The 18,535-nt window shown below is 36.2% G+C and overlaps 1 protein-coding gene across 3 annotated transcripts in view; it reads left to right on the top strand.

Moving 5' to 3' along the window:
- The window catches only part of LOC132271666 (uncharacterized), a 17,460-nt gene extending 152 nt beyond the window's left edge, over window positions 1–17,308 (top strand). For 2 of the 3 annotated variants that reach the window (XM_059773104.1, XM_059773103.1), the window contains exons 2-11: window positions 45–96; window positions 944–1,229; window positions 4,237–4,425; window positions 8,434–8,526; window positions 8,649–8,831; window positions 8,915–9,017; window positions 9,117–9,290; window positions 12,135–14,608; window positions 15,680–16,641; window positions 16,729–17,308. In XM_059773104.1, coding sequence (XP_059629087.1) covers window positions 999–1,229; window positions 4,237–4,425; window positions 8,434–8,526; window positions 8,649–8,831; window positions 8,915–9,017; window positions 9,117–9,290; window positions 12,135–14,608; window positions 15,680–16,264 — 4,032 coding nt within the window. In that variant the 5' untranslated portion in view covers window positions 45–96; window positions 944–998 and the 3' untranslated portion in view covers window positions 16,265–16,641; window positions 16,729–17,308. Of the gene's footprint in view, window positions 97–943; window positions 1,230–4,236; window positions 4,426–8,433; window positions 8,527–8,648; window positions 8,832–8,914; window positions 9,018–9,116; window positions 9,291–12,134; window positions 14,609–15,679; window positions 16,642–16,728 lie in introns of all 3 variants that reach the window. The other variant, XM_059773105.1, reaches the window with a different exon arrangement.
- Window positions 17,309–18,535: the final 1,227 nt, after the last annotated feature.

The following is an 18,535-nucleotide window of genomic DNA, read 5'->3' as shown; positions in this document are numbered from 1 at the left end:
GTTTGCGTCTCACATTTTTAAAACCCCATTTGTGTCAATCTCAGAAACTCCGAAAATCCGACTCACTGAAGACCAAAGCTTTCAAAATCATCACAGGTCTCAATACAATTCTATCTTCACATTCAGTTTCTGGAAATTTTTATCTTTCGTCGAACGATTCGTGACGCTTTGAAGTGATATTTTGTGATTCTAAGTTATTGATTTTTTAATTCGCTGAAAGGGTTTAAGTTAGTTTGGTTGATTGATTGTTGAATTCTCGTAAATTACTCATCTTTTTTGGGCCTTCATTTATCTTTGCTCATTCTAGGGTTTTTTCCCCCAATATTTGTTTGTATGTGAACGTGAATGTTTTTTATGGAATGGTACTAAATGTTCATTTATCCAAGCTTGAAAGATTCAATTTGTGAAATTCTCAATTTAGCCTTAACGTCTCTCTTTCTTCCATCATCTCGTATTGTTGCAAATTTTGTTTTGTAGCTTTGACATTAATATATGTAATTATATACGTGTATATATGCATATAGATATACAAATAGTGGGAAGTGTGTGGCTATGTTGAATATATTTTACTTGTTTGCTGATCATAGATATTTGTAAATGTTTGATTTTTGTGCTTTTTTGGTCAAGAGAAGTTGTAGGAAGAAAACGGAAACAATTTTTATTTTTTCAAATTTTTTTTTTCTTTTTCAGAATAGGGACTTAAACAATGTGCACCCAACTGACCCTAATACTGATATGTGGTTTATTTGAGATGGGCTTTCCTTTTATAGAAACAATTGATGAATTTCTATATTTCTTTTGTTATTCCAAGTCCTCTTAGCAACCAAACAGAAGTTTGTTGAAAGTGTCTAGATGTAGACACACTATGTTTCCTAATCTTCAATTTTATCAAGTAGCTTGCTCAAATTTACTTATTCTCTCTCTCCCCCTTGTTTACATAAAGGAATTAGGAAGGAGGTGTTTTGGACAGAAAGGGAGCAAAAAACGTATTCCTTTACATGGGTGGTCATGAGGGCTGGATGCAGCGAAACGGATTCCACCCTAATGGTCTCTTGCCCAATGAAGCAGCTTCTGTGACTCGGGAGATTGATCCAGACAGGTGGTTGATTGCTGAAGGGAGGACTGCAGAACTGATTGCCTGCATCCAGCCCAACCAACCCTCTGAGGAGCGCAGAAATGCTGTCTTAAATTATGTGCAGCAGCTCATCACAAGGAGCTTCTCTTGCGAGGTACAAAATTTTTTCTTTGTTTCGTTCTTTCTGACTAGTCACATTGTCACTTTTTGGCATTCAGATCGTTTCTGCCCTTTAGTTGCTAAGGTGTTACCACGGTTGTCTATCTTCATGTAGTCATGTAGCAATAGCCATTAACAAAAGAACATTTATTGTTTGATTATGTAAAGCCTTTTGTTGTCTAAGCCTTTTTTTTTTTTTTTTTCTCTTTTCGATATATTTAATTTTTTATGATTTTTACGTTCGTAGTGCAGGTTGTCTTGGAGCTTATACATTGTTCCAATATAAATATATAAAAAGTCATTTTCTTACACCAATCCCATATGTTTGGCAATGCGCATATAATGAGTTTGTCAGTTGACTCAGTTGCATTAGTAGTTTTATGGCTGTGACAGAAATATTTGGTTGTGTACTTGGTTATCAATAAATCATTATTAGAATGTGTTTGCTTACTTGAGGATAATCTTAAAATTCACATCACTTTATATTTTGTCTGGTTAGCACTTTTGAAGGTATTTATTTTCTATAATCAATATTTGATTTTCCTTAACATACATCTCTCTGAAGTAGGAAAATATTTCCAAAATGTTAATTGAGCTCAAAAGCGAGAAATATTTTGAAATGCTTAATGATGTGCCTCAGGGTGCACCTGGATGTCCCATGAAAGTTAGATTGCCCCATTGTGTTTTATTTTTGTTTTACGTGAATAAATGGGGTACAAGAGATGATAGCTGTGATTTAACGAAAAAAAAGGAGAGATGATAGCTGTGGATGGAAGTGAAAATTTAAAACAATGGTTTTGTATGAAATCTTAAAGCTTTTCTTATTTCTTTTGCTGTGGTGACTGGTGATGGCCTTAGGTTCTTTTTTTAATCCAATCCCGAATAATGTAAAGCCAACTTCAAATCTCATGCAAACTGAAAGCATCCATTTGATTTTATGGTACAAGCCATCACTGGTCTTTCGATTTGACCACTGAACTTCATATCGTGTCTTTTGGTCTTCACTTACTCTTTTTTTGAGGGTTTCTAGGTTGATGTACTTTTTTTGTTTGTTCTATTTCCATCTTTTGCTACTTCATACCACCATACACATTTATAAAAGAGGTAATATTTATCATAAAATCAAAAGAACAATGAGAATTAGCATGGTTAAATCACTAGTTTTCACTTTTCTATAATTTATTAAATTGGAGTGTTGGATGGAATATAAAGGCATCGAATTAACAATATCTTAGTTATGTTGAGCCCTTGATGTGCCCTGCTCCTTTCTCAAAAAAACAAAAAAAAACGAACAAAGAAAAAAGAAAAATCAAATAATAAAAATTAATATTAAAATAAAAGAATATATGGATAACTAGTTTTAGTGTTTTAGAATAAGATTATTTAATGTTTTGGAATATGCTTACAAAGAATGAATTGTTTGCTATTATCATTTTCTAATACTTATCATTTATCCCAATAAGTATATATATATATATATATACAGGTGGTACTTATGCACGGTTAGTATCTTTTGTGAGAATTGAGATACAAACTTCCAACCTTCTTTGGAGAACAACCTCTTGTACCAACTAGGCTAAAGCTTTTGGTGCAGCTTGAGTTGGTATTCTAGGAAACACGGATATGGAAATGGGACACATGTTCGCACAAACAGACACGTTGATATGGTAAATCTAAAAAAAATAGGACATGGATACGGCAAAGATAAGTCAAAAAATACTATATAATATATTATTATACATTAAAAAATATTTTTGCTCATTTTATCCATATTATCATGAATGAAATTATTAAGTTGGAGCTTAGAACTTGATGTTTGTTACTTTTTTTACTTCTAAAATTTAATATTATTTTTGAAATCATATTCTTTGGAATATAAATTTTATATAATTTAAAATTGCTTTGGAATCACATTCTTTAAAGAAAAAGTTGTTACAAAATTACCTTGCCGTATCCTGAAAGTGTTCCAAACGTGTCCAACCAGAAAAAGAATTTTAAATTCAAGGGACACTTTAGCCGTATTCGGGTCGTGTCATGCACGTGTCTAAGTGTCTGATACTACCATGGCACCCCTTATAGAAGTGTCCGTGTTTCCTAGTTGGTATTTTATGGACCTACATGAAAGATGGCTTCCATTTCTCCTAAACAGAAGAGCCATGCTATAAATTTTAGTAACCAATTATTTACTATTGCCTTATGTGGGTCTTAAAGCTCTAGCTCCATCACCGCAAGTATCAAACACATTTTACTCTTGCAATGTCAATTAATATTTGGTTAATTGTACCAACTCTTAGCTTGTGGTATCTCCAGTTACCCCAAAAAGGGAAGGGTGTGTGGGCATGGTTTAAGTGTCGGTTGGGATGCGAGTATGCATGTTGTAATTGTCAAAGAACATGGACAACCCTCCAATATTTTCTGTTCCTTTTGATTATTATTATTATTATTATTATTTATAATTGGGATCTGCAGTAGTATTATTGAATTTCAAGAAAATTTATTTAATATTTAATGGATTAATATATTAACAAATAGGAGAATATTTGAAAGTACATTTTTGAGAAGAAGAAGAAGAAGTACTTAGGTAAAACTACCATGAAGTTTTAGTAGGGATACTGCGTATTAGATCAATAGAGGGCTGAGGTTAACCATGAAATGGAACATTGAATGACACTTTGTCATAATCGTTAATTTGGAAGGATTTTAATACAATGACTTAATTGACCATTTAGTTATTCTTCTTCTCAGATGACTCCTTATTATGGTATTCTGCAATTACTTTGCTTAAAGATAGACCAAAAGAGAGCAGTTGTTTTGGATTTGAGGGGAATTTTAATGGGTGAGCTCAAATTCATTGTTTTGTGTGAGAGGATATGTGGCCTAACCATGATCCCATGATAAGAAAAATTTCAATCTAGCAAATAGGAATTGTGTGTGTGTGTGAGGGGGAGAGAGAGGATTGATTTTCATCATGGCATTCTATTGAATTACTTCTTGGGCTGCAGGTGTTCGCCTTTGGGTCAGTTCCACTCAAGACTTATCTACCTGATGGGGACATTGATCTAACTGCTTTCAGTAAAAATCAAAATTTGAAGGATACCTGGGCTAATGAGGTCCGTGATATGCTAGAGAGTGAAGAGAAGAGAGAAGATGCTGAATTCCGTGTGAAAGAGGTTCAGTACATCCAGGCAGAGGTTTGTCTTATTGAGCACCTTTACATGTATTATTTTGGAAATGTGCTCTCTCTTGCATTTGCGTTTCTTATCAGATGGTTAGTATAAGTGCAAGCGTTAGTAATTGGAATATGATATAATTTCCAACTTGATAATAGTTCCCGATTTTCTTGATTTGTTATTGTTTATTCTGTGTGTGTGAGCAGTCTGTATTTTGCAAATCAACTTATCACATCCTTCATTGCCTGAACGTGGGGGTAACAGAAAGGACAAGTGTTCTAAGACATTGCTTCCTTTTTAGGTTTCCATTCTTATAACACAAAAGGGGTGTCAGAAGTATATGAATATGTATTAAGGATCACAACCTTTGCAGAACCTGTGCTGAAACTGAAAGCACTCATAGTTGGTGGATCCTCAAATGACATCCCTATAGTTATGCTTGACCATTTTGGAGTTCCGAAAATGATATATCAATTGACTGTGCCAAAGATTAGGACAATATAACATGCAGGACGAAAGATCTCTTTGCACGTGTTGCCTTTCCTTTTTTTTTTTCTTTGGAAGAAAGGGTGAAATCTCTCTTGAGAGCCTACACAGCAACTGACTATAGTAATGAAGAGCACCAGTAATTATTCCAAGCATGTTTCTCCAAAAGCATGCTTTCCGTACAGGAAGCGTTTTCGCTCAAAAGATTTTAGTGAAGTTTATTTCAAGGACTGGTTTGTAATCCCTTCTACTCTTTTCTTCCTTATTATTATTGTTTTCATTATTTTAAGTCGCTCTTTTCTTCCTTCCCCTTTTGTTTTCCTGACACTTATCTTTTTGGAAACTTTTACTTCCTGATATTCACAAATACACATCCATTTTCATAATCCTGCTGCTAAACTTATTGCTATGCTACATTTGAAGTCATAGGAAATAGAATGCAGTTGGAATGGAACAAAAATGACGAATGAATGGAATGGTCTCGTTGCACTATTTGATTGTAGACACAGAATGATGCTAGAATAGAATGAATTATGGTGTTTAATTGGACCAATGTAGATGTAAGAATGGAATTTTAACCAATTCCTCCTAAATATCCTTGTGAATTCAAGGTTTTGGTATAGAACAATTAAACATCTCAGTAGGAGGATGAATAAATCAAAGAGAGGGAGAGGAGGAAATGATAAACAAGAGAGAGTCGAAGAAAAGCAGCTAAGGAAAGTCGAGAATTATTTGAATTGTTTAGAGAAGAGATTATTAGAGTGGGGGAGAGAAAGGCATATCTGGAACTGAAATGGGCAGGGATGGCACTTTTTGGCTTAATAAGAGTTTAGCGCCGCCCTTTCAAGAGATGCTGCTTCTTCCACCCTGTAAGCCATCTCTCAAACCGCTACATAAACTGGGTCCCAAATAACCGCCCGCCTTCATGAAGCCCCCAACGGTAAGCCCAAATAAGATATCAGGAGGGACCCTACCCGGCATCCAAACACATCAGCTAGGGTATCAGTATCTCCCACCTCTCCAACCGGTACTATCTTGCCCTTCTCAATGTTGATCTTCGAGCTTGAATCTGCTTGAAAGCATACCATCAGTATCTCAGTTGATAGAATGCAACAAAATTTTGACTTACTGTCCCCTCAGTGTTGTAGCCTCTAGTTTCTGTTTCTTCACTTGTTTGCTTCCTGCAGTCTGCACTTGCTTTGGTAGCCATGAAGTTCTCAATTTGTTCTTCCTGAATTCAGTGGAATATTTGCAAAAATTAAATCTTTTTAGTGTATGAAGCCCTATGGGAATCATATTGGTTTAGTTAGTGGTGAATATTTATGGTCTTATAGGATCCACAATAACATTGGATTTTTATATGTTATAAAATGAACAAAGATGAAACCTTAAGTTTTTACTTCACCTTTCCCCTTTTCTGGTCATTGACCCTTAAGCTGTGCAATAGACAATAACTCTTTGGGTTTACATTTAAGCCTGAGACTGCCCAAATGGAGTTTGTGAAAGTTGAATTCTGCTTGTACTTACTTTTGTAATTGGGATGCGTTCCCCTTTTGAACGCCTTTTTTATGTTATTTCTTACTTATCAAAAAAAAATTCTGCTTGTACTTGTCCAAAAAAAAAAAAAACGCTGAAGTCTGCTTTTAATTACATCATTAGTTTTTACAATAGTTAGTAACTTAAATCTTGGATATAAATCAATCACTTGCAACCCCTACAAGCTTTTTTGAGAAATAATTAAGTTTGGATCACCAAGCGACAATTAATTCACGGGCATTATAAGCAGGAAATTGAAAGACTTCTTGACTTCTGTTTTAGGTGAGCATATCTTGAATATGTCATGCTTGCTATGCACACTATTAATATTCCTCCCCATGCTGGGAATTCTCCTTTCTTTTTCTAAATAGCTGGTTTGCTCTTACTTATCAAAAAAAAAAAAAAGGCTGGTTTGCTCTTTCATTTTTATTTTATCTCTGTTCCTTATAATTGCATGGTTGTGGGCTAAAAACTGACCTGCCACACATCATGAGGGGAGTTATTGAAGAAAATTATATATTATACTTTTCCAGTTTTGCGGATTTCTCAAACCACATATTAGGTAAAGGATAATCTTACATCCGGCAGTCTTTTTTGTGTTACTCTTTGAAACATGTAGCCCTATTATTTTACCAATAGAGATCATTGTTTCGAGGTTTTGGAACTTGAAAGATTTTGAGAAATCATTATCAGTGCTGAATATTGTTTTTATTTTTTCAGAAGACAGTTGGGCTTAGTTGAAAAGCATGCTGTAGATAAAAGAAAGGGCATTGGCAATAGAGACATTTGCTCAGTTTAAAGTCAAAATATTTTCAAATGAAATTTGTTCATGATAACTACAGGGCATAGGGTGCAAAAGTGAGTGCTTGTGTGTTATGAAGGTGTTTTCACAATGATATACACAGGACGAAGATAAAAAATTCTCAGCTGGGCCAAAACTACTAATTAAGATTTTAAAAATATGTACTAGTATATTTTAAATAAATGGTGAAACCATGATTTAATATTGGTGAAATTTGTTAAATCAATGAAACGTTCAATAACCTCCAAAATGTTTTGAAGCAGGGTCGTTTTTGAAATAGTTTGCTTAGGGTAGAGTAATAATGTTCTGTTATAAAAATCTTGGCGACATTTATCTCCAGTTTGCTTTTATACCAGTACGCAAATTAATACACAGTCTGATTGATATTGTTTTTCATTTGCTTCTCTTGGTAAAGGAAACTCTTTACGCCTTATTAGATTAGTCTTTGGCAATCAGAAGTTTTAAATGAATGCTGTGAAACTTGTATTTCTTGGACCAAAATAGCTAAAGTTGATGGCAAAATGTCATGTTAGGAAAATGGAAATTCAGTCACATCAAGGATCGCACTACATGGAGTACGGTGGGATGTCAGCCACACTGATCCCACTTTTGACCGGGATACTTGAGTGTGTTGTTGTACTTGATTATGGGGTCATTTCCCTTTCTTTTTTTTTTCATTTTTTTTTTTTTTTTTTTTTTTTTCATTTTATGACATAGAAATATGTTCATTTTATATTTAGCAATTCCCTAATATAAGACTACATCTCTACATATTTATTTATGAAGGAACTTTAGCTCCTCAACAGAAGAGATAAAAGAGAAATCTTCTTTGATGTGCTTTCATGTATCTGTTTGGGTTGTTTTGAATATTTCACTCATCTTTATTTGTTCACAGGGAAACTTTTAATCTAAGCATGACTGCTGGGTTGCTAGGGTTTTTTTCTTTTCTTTTCTTTTATGATAAGCTCTACTTAATTGTGTTTTCAAAGTAATAATTATGCATCTTCATATATATATATATATATATATATATATATATCGTGTGTGCATGTATACATATATAGATATATGTATTCTATAGTTGCTCTGTGTCCTGGATATATAAATATATGCATATATATAGACACACATATATGAATATAATCGTTGGTAATTCAGTTAGCATCCTCTGCACATTCACCTTTTGTGTCCTTATCTTTTTGCAGGTGAAGATAATAAAGTGCCTTGTAGAAAATATTGTAGTGGATATATCTTTTAACCAGCTTGGTGGTTTATGTACCCTTTGCTTCCTTCAGGAGGTATGCTAAAGGCTTTTAAGTTATTTTTGTTGGGACTGTGAACAACCCCCTACAAAACACCCCCCCTCCCCCCTTCTCCCCTTCCCAATAGGTTTTCACTAATTGACAATTCTCTGTTTAAGGTTGACAGTTTGATAAACCAAAATCATCTATTCAAGCGCAGCATTATATTGATTAAAGCTTGGTGTTACTATGAGAGTCGTATACTGGGTGCTCATCATGGACTTATTTCAACTTATGCTCTGGAAACCTTGGTTCTATACATATTTCATGTTTTCAATAATTCCTTTGCTGGACCACTCGAGGTGAATATACTCATAATTTTTGGTTGTTACCAATCTGTGTTTTATTTATCGTTTTCCTTGAGATCTTTACTTTACATCTGCAGGTACTATATCGTTTTTTGGAGTTTTTCAGTAAATTTGACTGGGACAACTTTTGTATTAGCCTTTGGGGTCCGGTACCCATTAGGTCTCTTCCTGATATGACAGGTACGAACAAATTCATGGTATGATATACATATCATTTCCTGAAGATGTTCAGTGTAAAACTTCTGCAATAATTGGCTCGGATTTTTTTTTTCTGTACAGCTAATTCTCCTAGAAAGGATGGTGGAGAGTTATTACTCAGCAAATTATTTCTTGAGGCTTGTAGCACTGTATACTCTGGCCAAGAAAATCATGAGCTACCCTTCATTTCCAAACATTTTAATGTCATTGATCCTTTGCGTACAAACAACAACCTTGGGCGTAGTGTCAGCAAAGGTACTTGTGATCTCAAGCTGGACGTAGTGTTACTTCCAATTTTTTTTTTTGTAATTTTTATTTATTTATTTGATTTAGCTTGGTTGTGCTAGTATTTTTTAGTTAACCATGTACCTTGTGCTTCAATATACTAAAAATACGGGGCTTTGTGCGAAAAATCGACAATTAAAATTCTCTGTACCAATTGAAGGATTGGACCATTGTCCATGGCTTTGATACTTCAGAGTATGCTGCTTGAAATAGATCTAGAGGAGAGGTGAATAGAACTTACTAAATCCTAACTGTCAGTAATCAATTTTTGCAGTCTAACAATTATATATGAACTCCCCAATACAAATTATGTGTGTAGAGGCAAAAATAAAATCTCCTTGTAATCACATATAGACACACCAGATTTATGTTGAAAACCCTAAAGGGTAAAAACCATGGGACTTAGTTCAGACAGATCAAATCCACTATAGGAAGATGTTACAACCTAGGTATAAGATTTTAAACCTTAGAATTGCCTAATTACCTCAGATCCACTCTTATGTGAAATATTCCTCCATGAAATGCTGTTGTTAATCTATGAGTCCCTCTTTACATGAGCTACTCTTCCTCTTTTGATTGATCTCCTCAGCTAGCAATCCATTCTTTAAGTTCTTTGTGTGGTTTGGTGTTAATGAAGTTTTAGCCTGCACCAATGGAGGACCCACACTTTGAATTTTAACTCACCATCTAATGCAACGTGGTAGATGATGAAAAGAAAAATATATCCTTTGTGCTCTTTCTTCTATATGTATATTTGTCTTTTAGTCAAAAAAAAAAAAAAAAAAGGTTCCTGTTGTTGTAATGGATGTTATAAGATTCTATATATTTAGGAATACATAACTTGTATAGTTGGTGTCTTTGGGTTAAGTAAGTTGTGATGGCTTGACAAATCTTGCAGCAATTACGCTATATCAGTGTCCAGCATTTCTATAAAATAATAGTTTCTTCTGCGTCCTTTTTTTCCACCTATTGGTACGAACATACTTTTCTCTTCTCCAATTACTTGCTCATCACTGTGTAAGCTGAAGTAAGGCTGTAACATATTTCTTCCACTTGTTTTTTTTTAGTTTCCCAGAAGTGCTACTCTACTTAATCTATCTTGCCCTAGTTCCTTCGTCACTGTTTCTTTCTCTCTCTCTCTCCAGCTTTATGGACAGATGGATCAACTTAATGAAACTGTGACCTGTAGTTATATCTTGGCCGTTTTTCTTGAGTTAGAATTGTCTGGCATCTGTTATGTGCGTAAAATGCTATTTTTATTTTTATATTTTTATAAGTAAGATTGTATTAGAACGCGTTCAAACGGGGAATGCAGTCCGAGAAAGTACCCAAGGACCATATAGGGTCCCTACCCATTCAATAAGTCCAAAAAATCTACTAGCTCTCCCATGAATTTACAATTTCTCCCAAGTACCAACAAAAAAGAGAATTAATAATAGAGAATTTCAGTGCGTAAGGATGCTTAAGATGAACTTATATTATATATGTGTGTGTGTGTGCTTTAAATAATAAGCCAAGGTTTTTCTTTGTTTGCTTGCAGGAGTATGGCTGACCCCTAAGTATCCTATAGTTCCTGATTTCGTTCCTTTGGGATAAAAGAGGGAGGGAGGAGAAGAAGAGGGGGGGGAGGTGTTCTATAAATTCTATTCTGTGTTCCTACTATAAGACTCTTAAGAAATTTGGGAGGCAGGGTAAAATAATTTCCTAGATGAGTGTAAGACAGCTGCAAATCATGTCCACCATGTCGACTTTATTGAAAAGACAAACAAACAGTTGCATGTTGATTAGTACTTAACATGTGTGCAGATGGAACAACTTCATCATCTCTGCTTCTTTCTTAACCAATATTAATCTGCTTGTTGACTTAATAAAACACCTTTAACACTATTTTCTTGCTCTTGATCATTAGAAGTTTATCTCCTGTTACAATGTGACATGAATGGGGATATTTGCCTTCAAGTATTTGCCACACGTTGCCTGACATAAAAAAATTCCCAAAAAAAAGAAAAGAAAAGGAAAAAAAGAGGTATAATAAGGGGGAGACATGCAATATGGTGTTTGACATGGGAAATAAAAACCATGTTTTAATTATGATGAAATTGTGATTAACAGCTTATTTACAAATCTCAAGTTAGTGTATTGTCTCTTGGGTTTGTAAAATGAATCAAATACGGTTAAACGTCAAGTTCTGCTTAATCAGGCAGCGTAATCTTGGCTTTAAATATTTCATTTGAGCATTTTTAGAAGCTCAAATGAGCCGAGCCCGAGCCTCTGGTTCAAGCTTAGTAGCTTAAAAGGCAAAGTTTTAAACGGTAATGAGTTTGTTTTGTTAGGTTTGATTTGATTTTTTTGAATTAAGTATTAATGACTGAATATTCTCAAAATAGTTTCTTGGGAGCATCTCTTAGTAGCTTATTCGTCGAATAAGTTTTTGAATTTAAATGGACTAGTGGCCATGAATTTTGATGGAGTTGAATGCTCCTGTAATCAATTCTCATAGGGAAATTAAGATTTTGGTAATTAATTTGTTTATAAATTGAGCCAAGCAAGTTGAGATTGATTTTTGTTGAGCCAAGGTCAAGATTAAGTAGTTTAAAATAGGCTTGAGATTTTGTTGATCTTGATTTAAGGTTTGTATAGTGGAGCTAGGATGGGCGTTCTGTGCCACAGCTCACTTGGTTTGCGCCTGGGTGCAGAAAGCGACTATTCTACCTGAATATCTGTTGATGTGTCTGCTGTGCATTAAGTCATTCCAATGACTCATACCTCTTTATTTATGGTGACGAACTGTTTGCTTTTGTTTTTTTCCTTCAGGTAATTTTTTTAGGATTCGTAGTGCCTTTGCTTTTGGGGCTCAACAGTTGGCCAGATTACTTGATTGCCCCAAAGAGAATATAATTTTTGAAGTCAATCAGTTTTTCATGAACACATGGGACAGGCACGGGAAAGGGCATCGCCCTGATGCGCCTAATCCTTTTTCCACTAACTTGAATCGCATTGTTGATGGTCTTGGGAAATATTCAAGCGAATCAAGCCACAAGAGAGAGAAGGAGAATTCTACTCGTCATGAATCTGATGTTGAGGTGATTCATGCTTCTCACTCTAATCGTGGTATTTTCTCCCAGAATGCTAACCAGTCCTTGAAACGGATATCCAGGACGAATAATGCGAATTCCATTTGTCTTACTCAAAGCCAAAAGATTCATGCCAACTTAACTAGCTCAGTGGCCTCTGATCTGAATCGTAGGATTACACAGAATATTAGTTCTAATGAGATTGCACATACTGATAAGGGAAGAAGTGCCAGACCAGATAACTTGGGGAACAAACTACATGCCAGATATCAGTTTGCAAGGACACATTCTAGTCCCGAGCTTACAGATTCATCTAGTGATTTTTTATATCGAGGAAGGCGTATCAAGGCATCCCAAACAACCAAAGGGCAGACTACTTCTACAAGGTTGGACCGTAGCAGGCGAATAAATTCAGGTGCTGAAGTTTCAGAGAACAGTGCATTGTCTTTAGCTGAAGACCTACCATCCTCTAGGCAGAGCTCAATTCATGGCAGTGCTGATTCTACTGCTGATTTGAACAGTGTTTCAAATTACCACGGCGAGTCTGGTATAGGTGCAATGGGAGAAGATCGACCTTCTGTTGCTGAGGCACTGCAGATGCATCAGGATGAGCAAGATCTAGTGAATTTGATGGGTTTTTCAAGGGTTCATAATTTCAGTGGACATGTTCAGACACCTGTGAATTTTGCTTCTGCTCATTTACCCATTCCATTATCACCTTCTATTTTAGCTTCATTGGGATACGGTCACAGATTTCCTGCTGGTATGGTTCCCACTATTGTTCCATCATTTGAGTCCCCCTGGGGTCCAAATATGCATTATTCTCAAGGTTTAGTCTCTTCTCCAGGATCTCAATACATTTCAACTGTAGGAATTTCCTCAAATCATGAAGAGATTGTTGAACCAATTGACAATAGTTTGGAATTTAAAGAAAGCTGTCATGAAAATAGTGATCATGGCTTGTGGTCTGAACAGTATGCAGATTCTCTCAGAGAGTTTGATCCTGATAATGGGAGTTTTCAAGTGCAACAGCTGGGGGAAAAGAACAAAGTCACCTTAACAGGCTTTCCTGTTGTCCCTTCATCTCAGGTAAGTATCTCTGAGGGTTGTTCAATGAAAGACCATGCATCAGTGGAAGAGAATGGAGGTTTAATTAGGGAATGTGTTGGTGAGAATCCCCATTATCGAAAAATTGGTGGAAGTGGTGCTTACACTGCCAGTTCAAGAATTGTATCAGCTTCGTTGAGAACCAAACAGTCTTCTGAGAGTTCCTCAGATGGATCATCTTCAAAGAACTCCAAGTCGATGGCGGGTAGGTGGGGCAGAAAATTGACTCCCAATGAAGATCGGTCTACTTCATATAAAAATGGGTGGCAATATGAGAACGAATCAGTTGATCATCTTTCTTCACGGACTGATGATGACAACAGAGACTGGATTCGACTCTCAACAGTTGACACCGAAGTGGCAGAGAGTGAGGCTACTGGAGCTGTTTCTTCACTTCTGCGTAGCCGTCAGATGCCTGATACTGAACCAGCACAGACGAGTGGATCAAATTCAGTGCTTCCTGTTGCTCCAATGTTTGCAGATTATGGTTCAAGGCAGAGAGCAACGGAAAACAGTGGGATGTTACCTTTTGCTTTTTATCCTACAGGGCCTCCAGTTCCTTTTGTAACTATGCTTCCATTTTACGGTCTTCCAACTGAGCCAGGAAACTCCGATGCATCCACAAGCCATTTTAATAGGGACGAGGAGTTTAATAATCCCCATAATGGTCAGTCTGATCAAAGGTTGGATTCAACTGAGAATCTAGTTCTGCCAGATGTTTCCAGTCATTCTAATTTGGAGGGGGCTGATTTGGCTGAGCCTTCTGAAGAGCACAGGCCTGATATTTTGAACAGTGACTTCACCAGCCATTGGCAAAATCTGCAGTATGGACGGCTATGCCAGAATCCCCAAATTCATGGACCCACACTTCATCCTTCCTCTGTTGCATCTCCAATATATATGCAGGGTCATATCCCATGGGGCGGTCCTGGAAGACCTGTTTCTGCAAATGCAAACCTTTACAGTCAGCTTATGGGTTATGGTCCTCGCATCATTCCTGTTCCACCTCTCCAGCCTGGTTCTAATAGGCCTACTAGTGTTCATCAGTATTATGGTGAGGAGATTCCTCGATCTCGGGGTGGGACTGGAACTTACCTGCCTAATCCTGTAAGATGATCTCTCCCAAAGGAACTTACTATTTTGTTCATGACTCTGGTATATATCCTGTATTGATTATTTTGGTGCTCGACTTGATTAATTATTAAGGTGGGTGTAATTTTCGTGGCATGTTGGTCAAGTTCAATGCTTAACATGTCGTTGCTTGTTTCCTATGCAATTAAAGTACTGAAAATGCTGGAAGAATTCCTGGTGTGTCAGTTTTACTATCATGACAAAAATTCCTTATTCTCACCTGAAAAATATGGCTATTGCTTAATTAGAATCAATTATATGGAAGAATTTCTGTATTTATTGCACTTCTATGCAGTAACGAGTCTCAAAATGTTATGTATGCCAAATTCATAATATGAATTTTGAGCTTGCAACACATAATTTAATGTAGGTGATTTTTCAAATTCTTGCATAGGTGACTGCCTGAGAATGCCCACCCAAGGAACCTATGTTTGAACAATATGCAGTACAGTGCTTAAGTCATTGTTACATGTGGTTTGGCTGGGCCAGGGGTTGTCGCCTTCATGCCACCCTTGGCCTGATGTATTGTTTTACTTCAATGCTCTGTTATCCTCCTTGGGGACCGGTGGCATTCCTCTGTAATGCACATTGGTGTGTGGCTCACATTGGTGGTAGGTGCCACCACTTGTACCAGTAAACTGTGGTGATAACAGTAACTAATGTTGATAAGTTGGGTTTCTTTGTTGGGTGGAATTGCATCCTTGGAGCATCTCATGTTGCCCTTGATTGTTTTTTGAAAGTTAAAGCAAAACACACACGCCCATATCCACAAGATGTCCCTAGTGGGACTAGAACTCTCAACTTCCCCCATTGGGGAAGAGAGATCATAACACTGGGCTAGAGGCCCTTTGATTATTGTGGGCCTTGTGTCTGTTTCAAGTATATTTATTTTAGACATGCTTATTAGCTTCCTGCTACTGTTTTGGAAGCTGTAGATGTTCTTTTCATGTTTTGATTTTATACTGATGAGTTCTAGGGATCCATGACTTTTGATTTGAATATTAAATTTTTTTTATTATAACTTAATTTCTCTTCTTATTCTTCCAGAAGATTAGTTATAGGGAACGGCAATCTTCAAATACCAGGAACAACAGGGGGAGTTACAGCTATGATCGGAAGGATCACCATGGTGACAGGGAAGGTAATTGGATCAACTCAAAGCAACGATTTGTGAATCGTGGCGAAGGTCACAATCAATTTGAGAAACCGAATGCAAGAATAGATAGGAGTACGGCAAGCAACAGTCGATCTAATAGGCCTCGAGATAGTTTAAAGCCTGATTCTTTTCCTTCAAACCGTTCCCAGAATGGTCCATTTAATTCTTCAAACTCTATCCGCCACGGCCCTCCAAATGTAGCATATGGCATGTATCAACTACCGGTAGGAGGTTCTCATGGCACTGCTGTGCCTTCTGTTGTTATGCTGTATCCATATGACCAAAACATGGGTTGTGTTTCTCCTGCTGAGCAACTTGAGTTTGGGTCTCTTGGACCTGTGCATTTCCCAGGTATAAATGAAGTAGCACCCCTTGGTGAAGGATCATCAAATGGTGTCAATGAGAACCAACATTATCGAGTAGATTCTTCGTATTCTTCACCAGATCAACCCTCTTCACCCATGCTTCAAAGGTAATTGCTCCTGCCGTTTCTCAGGGTGCAAACAACTAGGCTGAAAAACACCAATGGTTTATGTCGGAGTTTCTGGTAGATGCTGGTGTCTTTTACAGCTTGGGGATCTATGGTACAAAGGGTTGTTCTGCTGATATATCTACTACTTGCAATCCATTTCCTGGTTTGATTGGTTCGGACATGCTCATATAATTGGAGTGCCAAGTTTGCATTGGCTGTGGTTGAACTGACTGAACAGTTTGAGGAATTCTGCTGGATGGTTGGTTACATGTAACCAGTGCGACTTTTGGCTTCACTTGTTGCTCGTCTAGAGTAATAGGCATGCGCACTGCCAGAGCATGGTTTATTATGCAAATCATACCATTCGTTGTTACTTAGCAGGTCATTTTTATTTACCTTTTTTGATTGTTAGTTTGGTGATCTTGTAATTGAATTGCTTGTGATGCTGTTGATGTATCATCTTAACAGGGTGGTTCCAGATTGAAGGTACAGAAGAATTATCTGTTAAAAGGTGTGTGTTTCCCTCATTCAAATATAAACCCGGGAGATCAGATAGCATAGCGGGAGCAACTATAAATCATCGCAATACAGGAACCTTCCATTCACTCCTCATGTGTAAGGGAACTGTTTTTCTTTGCCATTCCAGTAGATTGCGTGTTCCCCTTCTGCAGACGAACAACCATTTCATACCGGTGTACTGCTTCTCTGTTCAGCCTATTTTGCGATGGTATGGTGTAGAAATATCGACGGTGGCTTGGGAAAACCATTCTGTGGTGGTATGGGAGAGGGATGTTGAAGATGAAGCAGTTCTTTTACGGTCACCCAATTGAATTACCTGCCTGAGGTAAAGCAGTTAGGGTTCACTGTGCTAGGGCTTGCTTTTCTAATTTGTATGTACTGTAACATACTGGTTAGGTTTCTTCCTCTTATTTCTGTCCTTTTTCTCGACTGATATATGTGTTGATGGTCAAAACTTCCAAATGTACTATTATCATTTTCAACAGAAATTTGTTTGAAAATTTTTCAATTGCTTTATTTAGTGACAAAATTTGCAAGGGCTCTTTGACGTGTGATTTTCCTACACCAACCGCTTGATTTTTTCCGTTCAACGCATGAATTTGACGATTGGAAGGAAAAAAAACAGGGACGAATCTGATTGAGATTCAACTAAGTGCATATGAACGTTTGCTTCTTCCCCCTACCATTGATGATTTTCAATACCAAAATCATTGTCTTTTGTCAGTTGTTCCTGGTAGCTTTTTCAGATTTTTCTTTTTTCTTTTATTATAATTGTTATTAATATTATTATTATTTTTTTATTTTTCACTGTCACTTGTTCGGAGTTTTTTTTTTAGTTGATATTCACACCCCTCCCACCGAGAAATTGTTTACACATGGCAGGAATTGAAGTTCTGAATTTGTTTAGATAATGAGGATCTGATTCTTATCAATGGTGATAATCCATGTCCAAAATCACCATTGTTACCAACATCCAGAGTCACCTAAAACGGTATTCACAACCTCTTTCGTGAATTCCATCATCTCCAGCGAGAAATTTTCTGTATATCACAAAAATGCATTATATATTTCCTAACAAAATGATTTACTGTATATGTTTTCTCTATTTAAGCTTAGATGATAATTTTTTATTTATTTTTACGTAATTCAAGTAAAACTAGATTAAAGAACTATACAAAACAGGTATATGATGGACAAAACACAACAGGTTTATCAAGAATGCAACATCATTACAATTTATATTGAAAATGCAACACGGTTTTATCAAGAATGCAACATGCAACATTATCTATGTAATTATCGGTAATAATCACCATTGAAAGTTGCCTGAATTGTATCCATATTCGGTTGTCTCTAACAACATGTTAAAACTATATTTTACGGACAAGCTCTTGTGAGATAGAGATTTAACATTTGTTATTATTTTACATAAATTGACACTTAAGAAATTCAAATTCGTGTTTTCACTGCACCAAGGAAGACCCTTTATTGATAAAATTTGTCAAATGCCAACTATACCATCTTATTTTATGTCTTTAGCGTGACAATTCAGTTTAAATAAATAAATTATTAACGGGATTATTTTCAACACCTCCATTTTCTCTCTCACTCAAAGGAACGTAGGTCCAAACACAACGAAAAGGCTAAGCATGAAGTATTTTCATTACTTTTTTTTTATTTAATTTTAATATTTTAACGTATCTAAACATGTTTGTCAACTTTATCGTCACTTGTTTATTTGTTTTGAGTTTACGTA

This window comes from Cornus florida, unplaced genomic scaffold (assembly GCF_030987335.1).
Source record: "Cornus florida cultivar Cherokee Brave unplaced genomic scaffold, ASM3098733v1 CherokeeBrave_3.0.0_Hap2_Chr08, whole genome shotgun sequence".
Classification (NCBI taxonomy): domain Eukaryota; kingdom Viridiplantae; phylum Streptophyta; class Magnoliopsida; order Cornales; family Cornaceae; genus Cornus; species Cornus florida.
The sequence above is the reverse complement of the archived record's forward strand: the minus strand, read 5'-3'. Positions and strand labels throughout refer to the sequence as shown.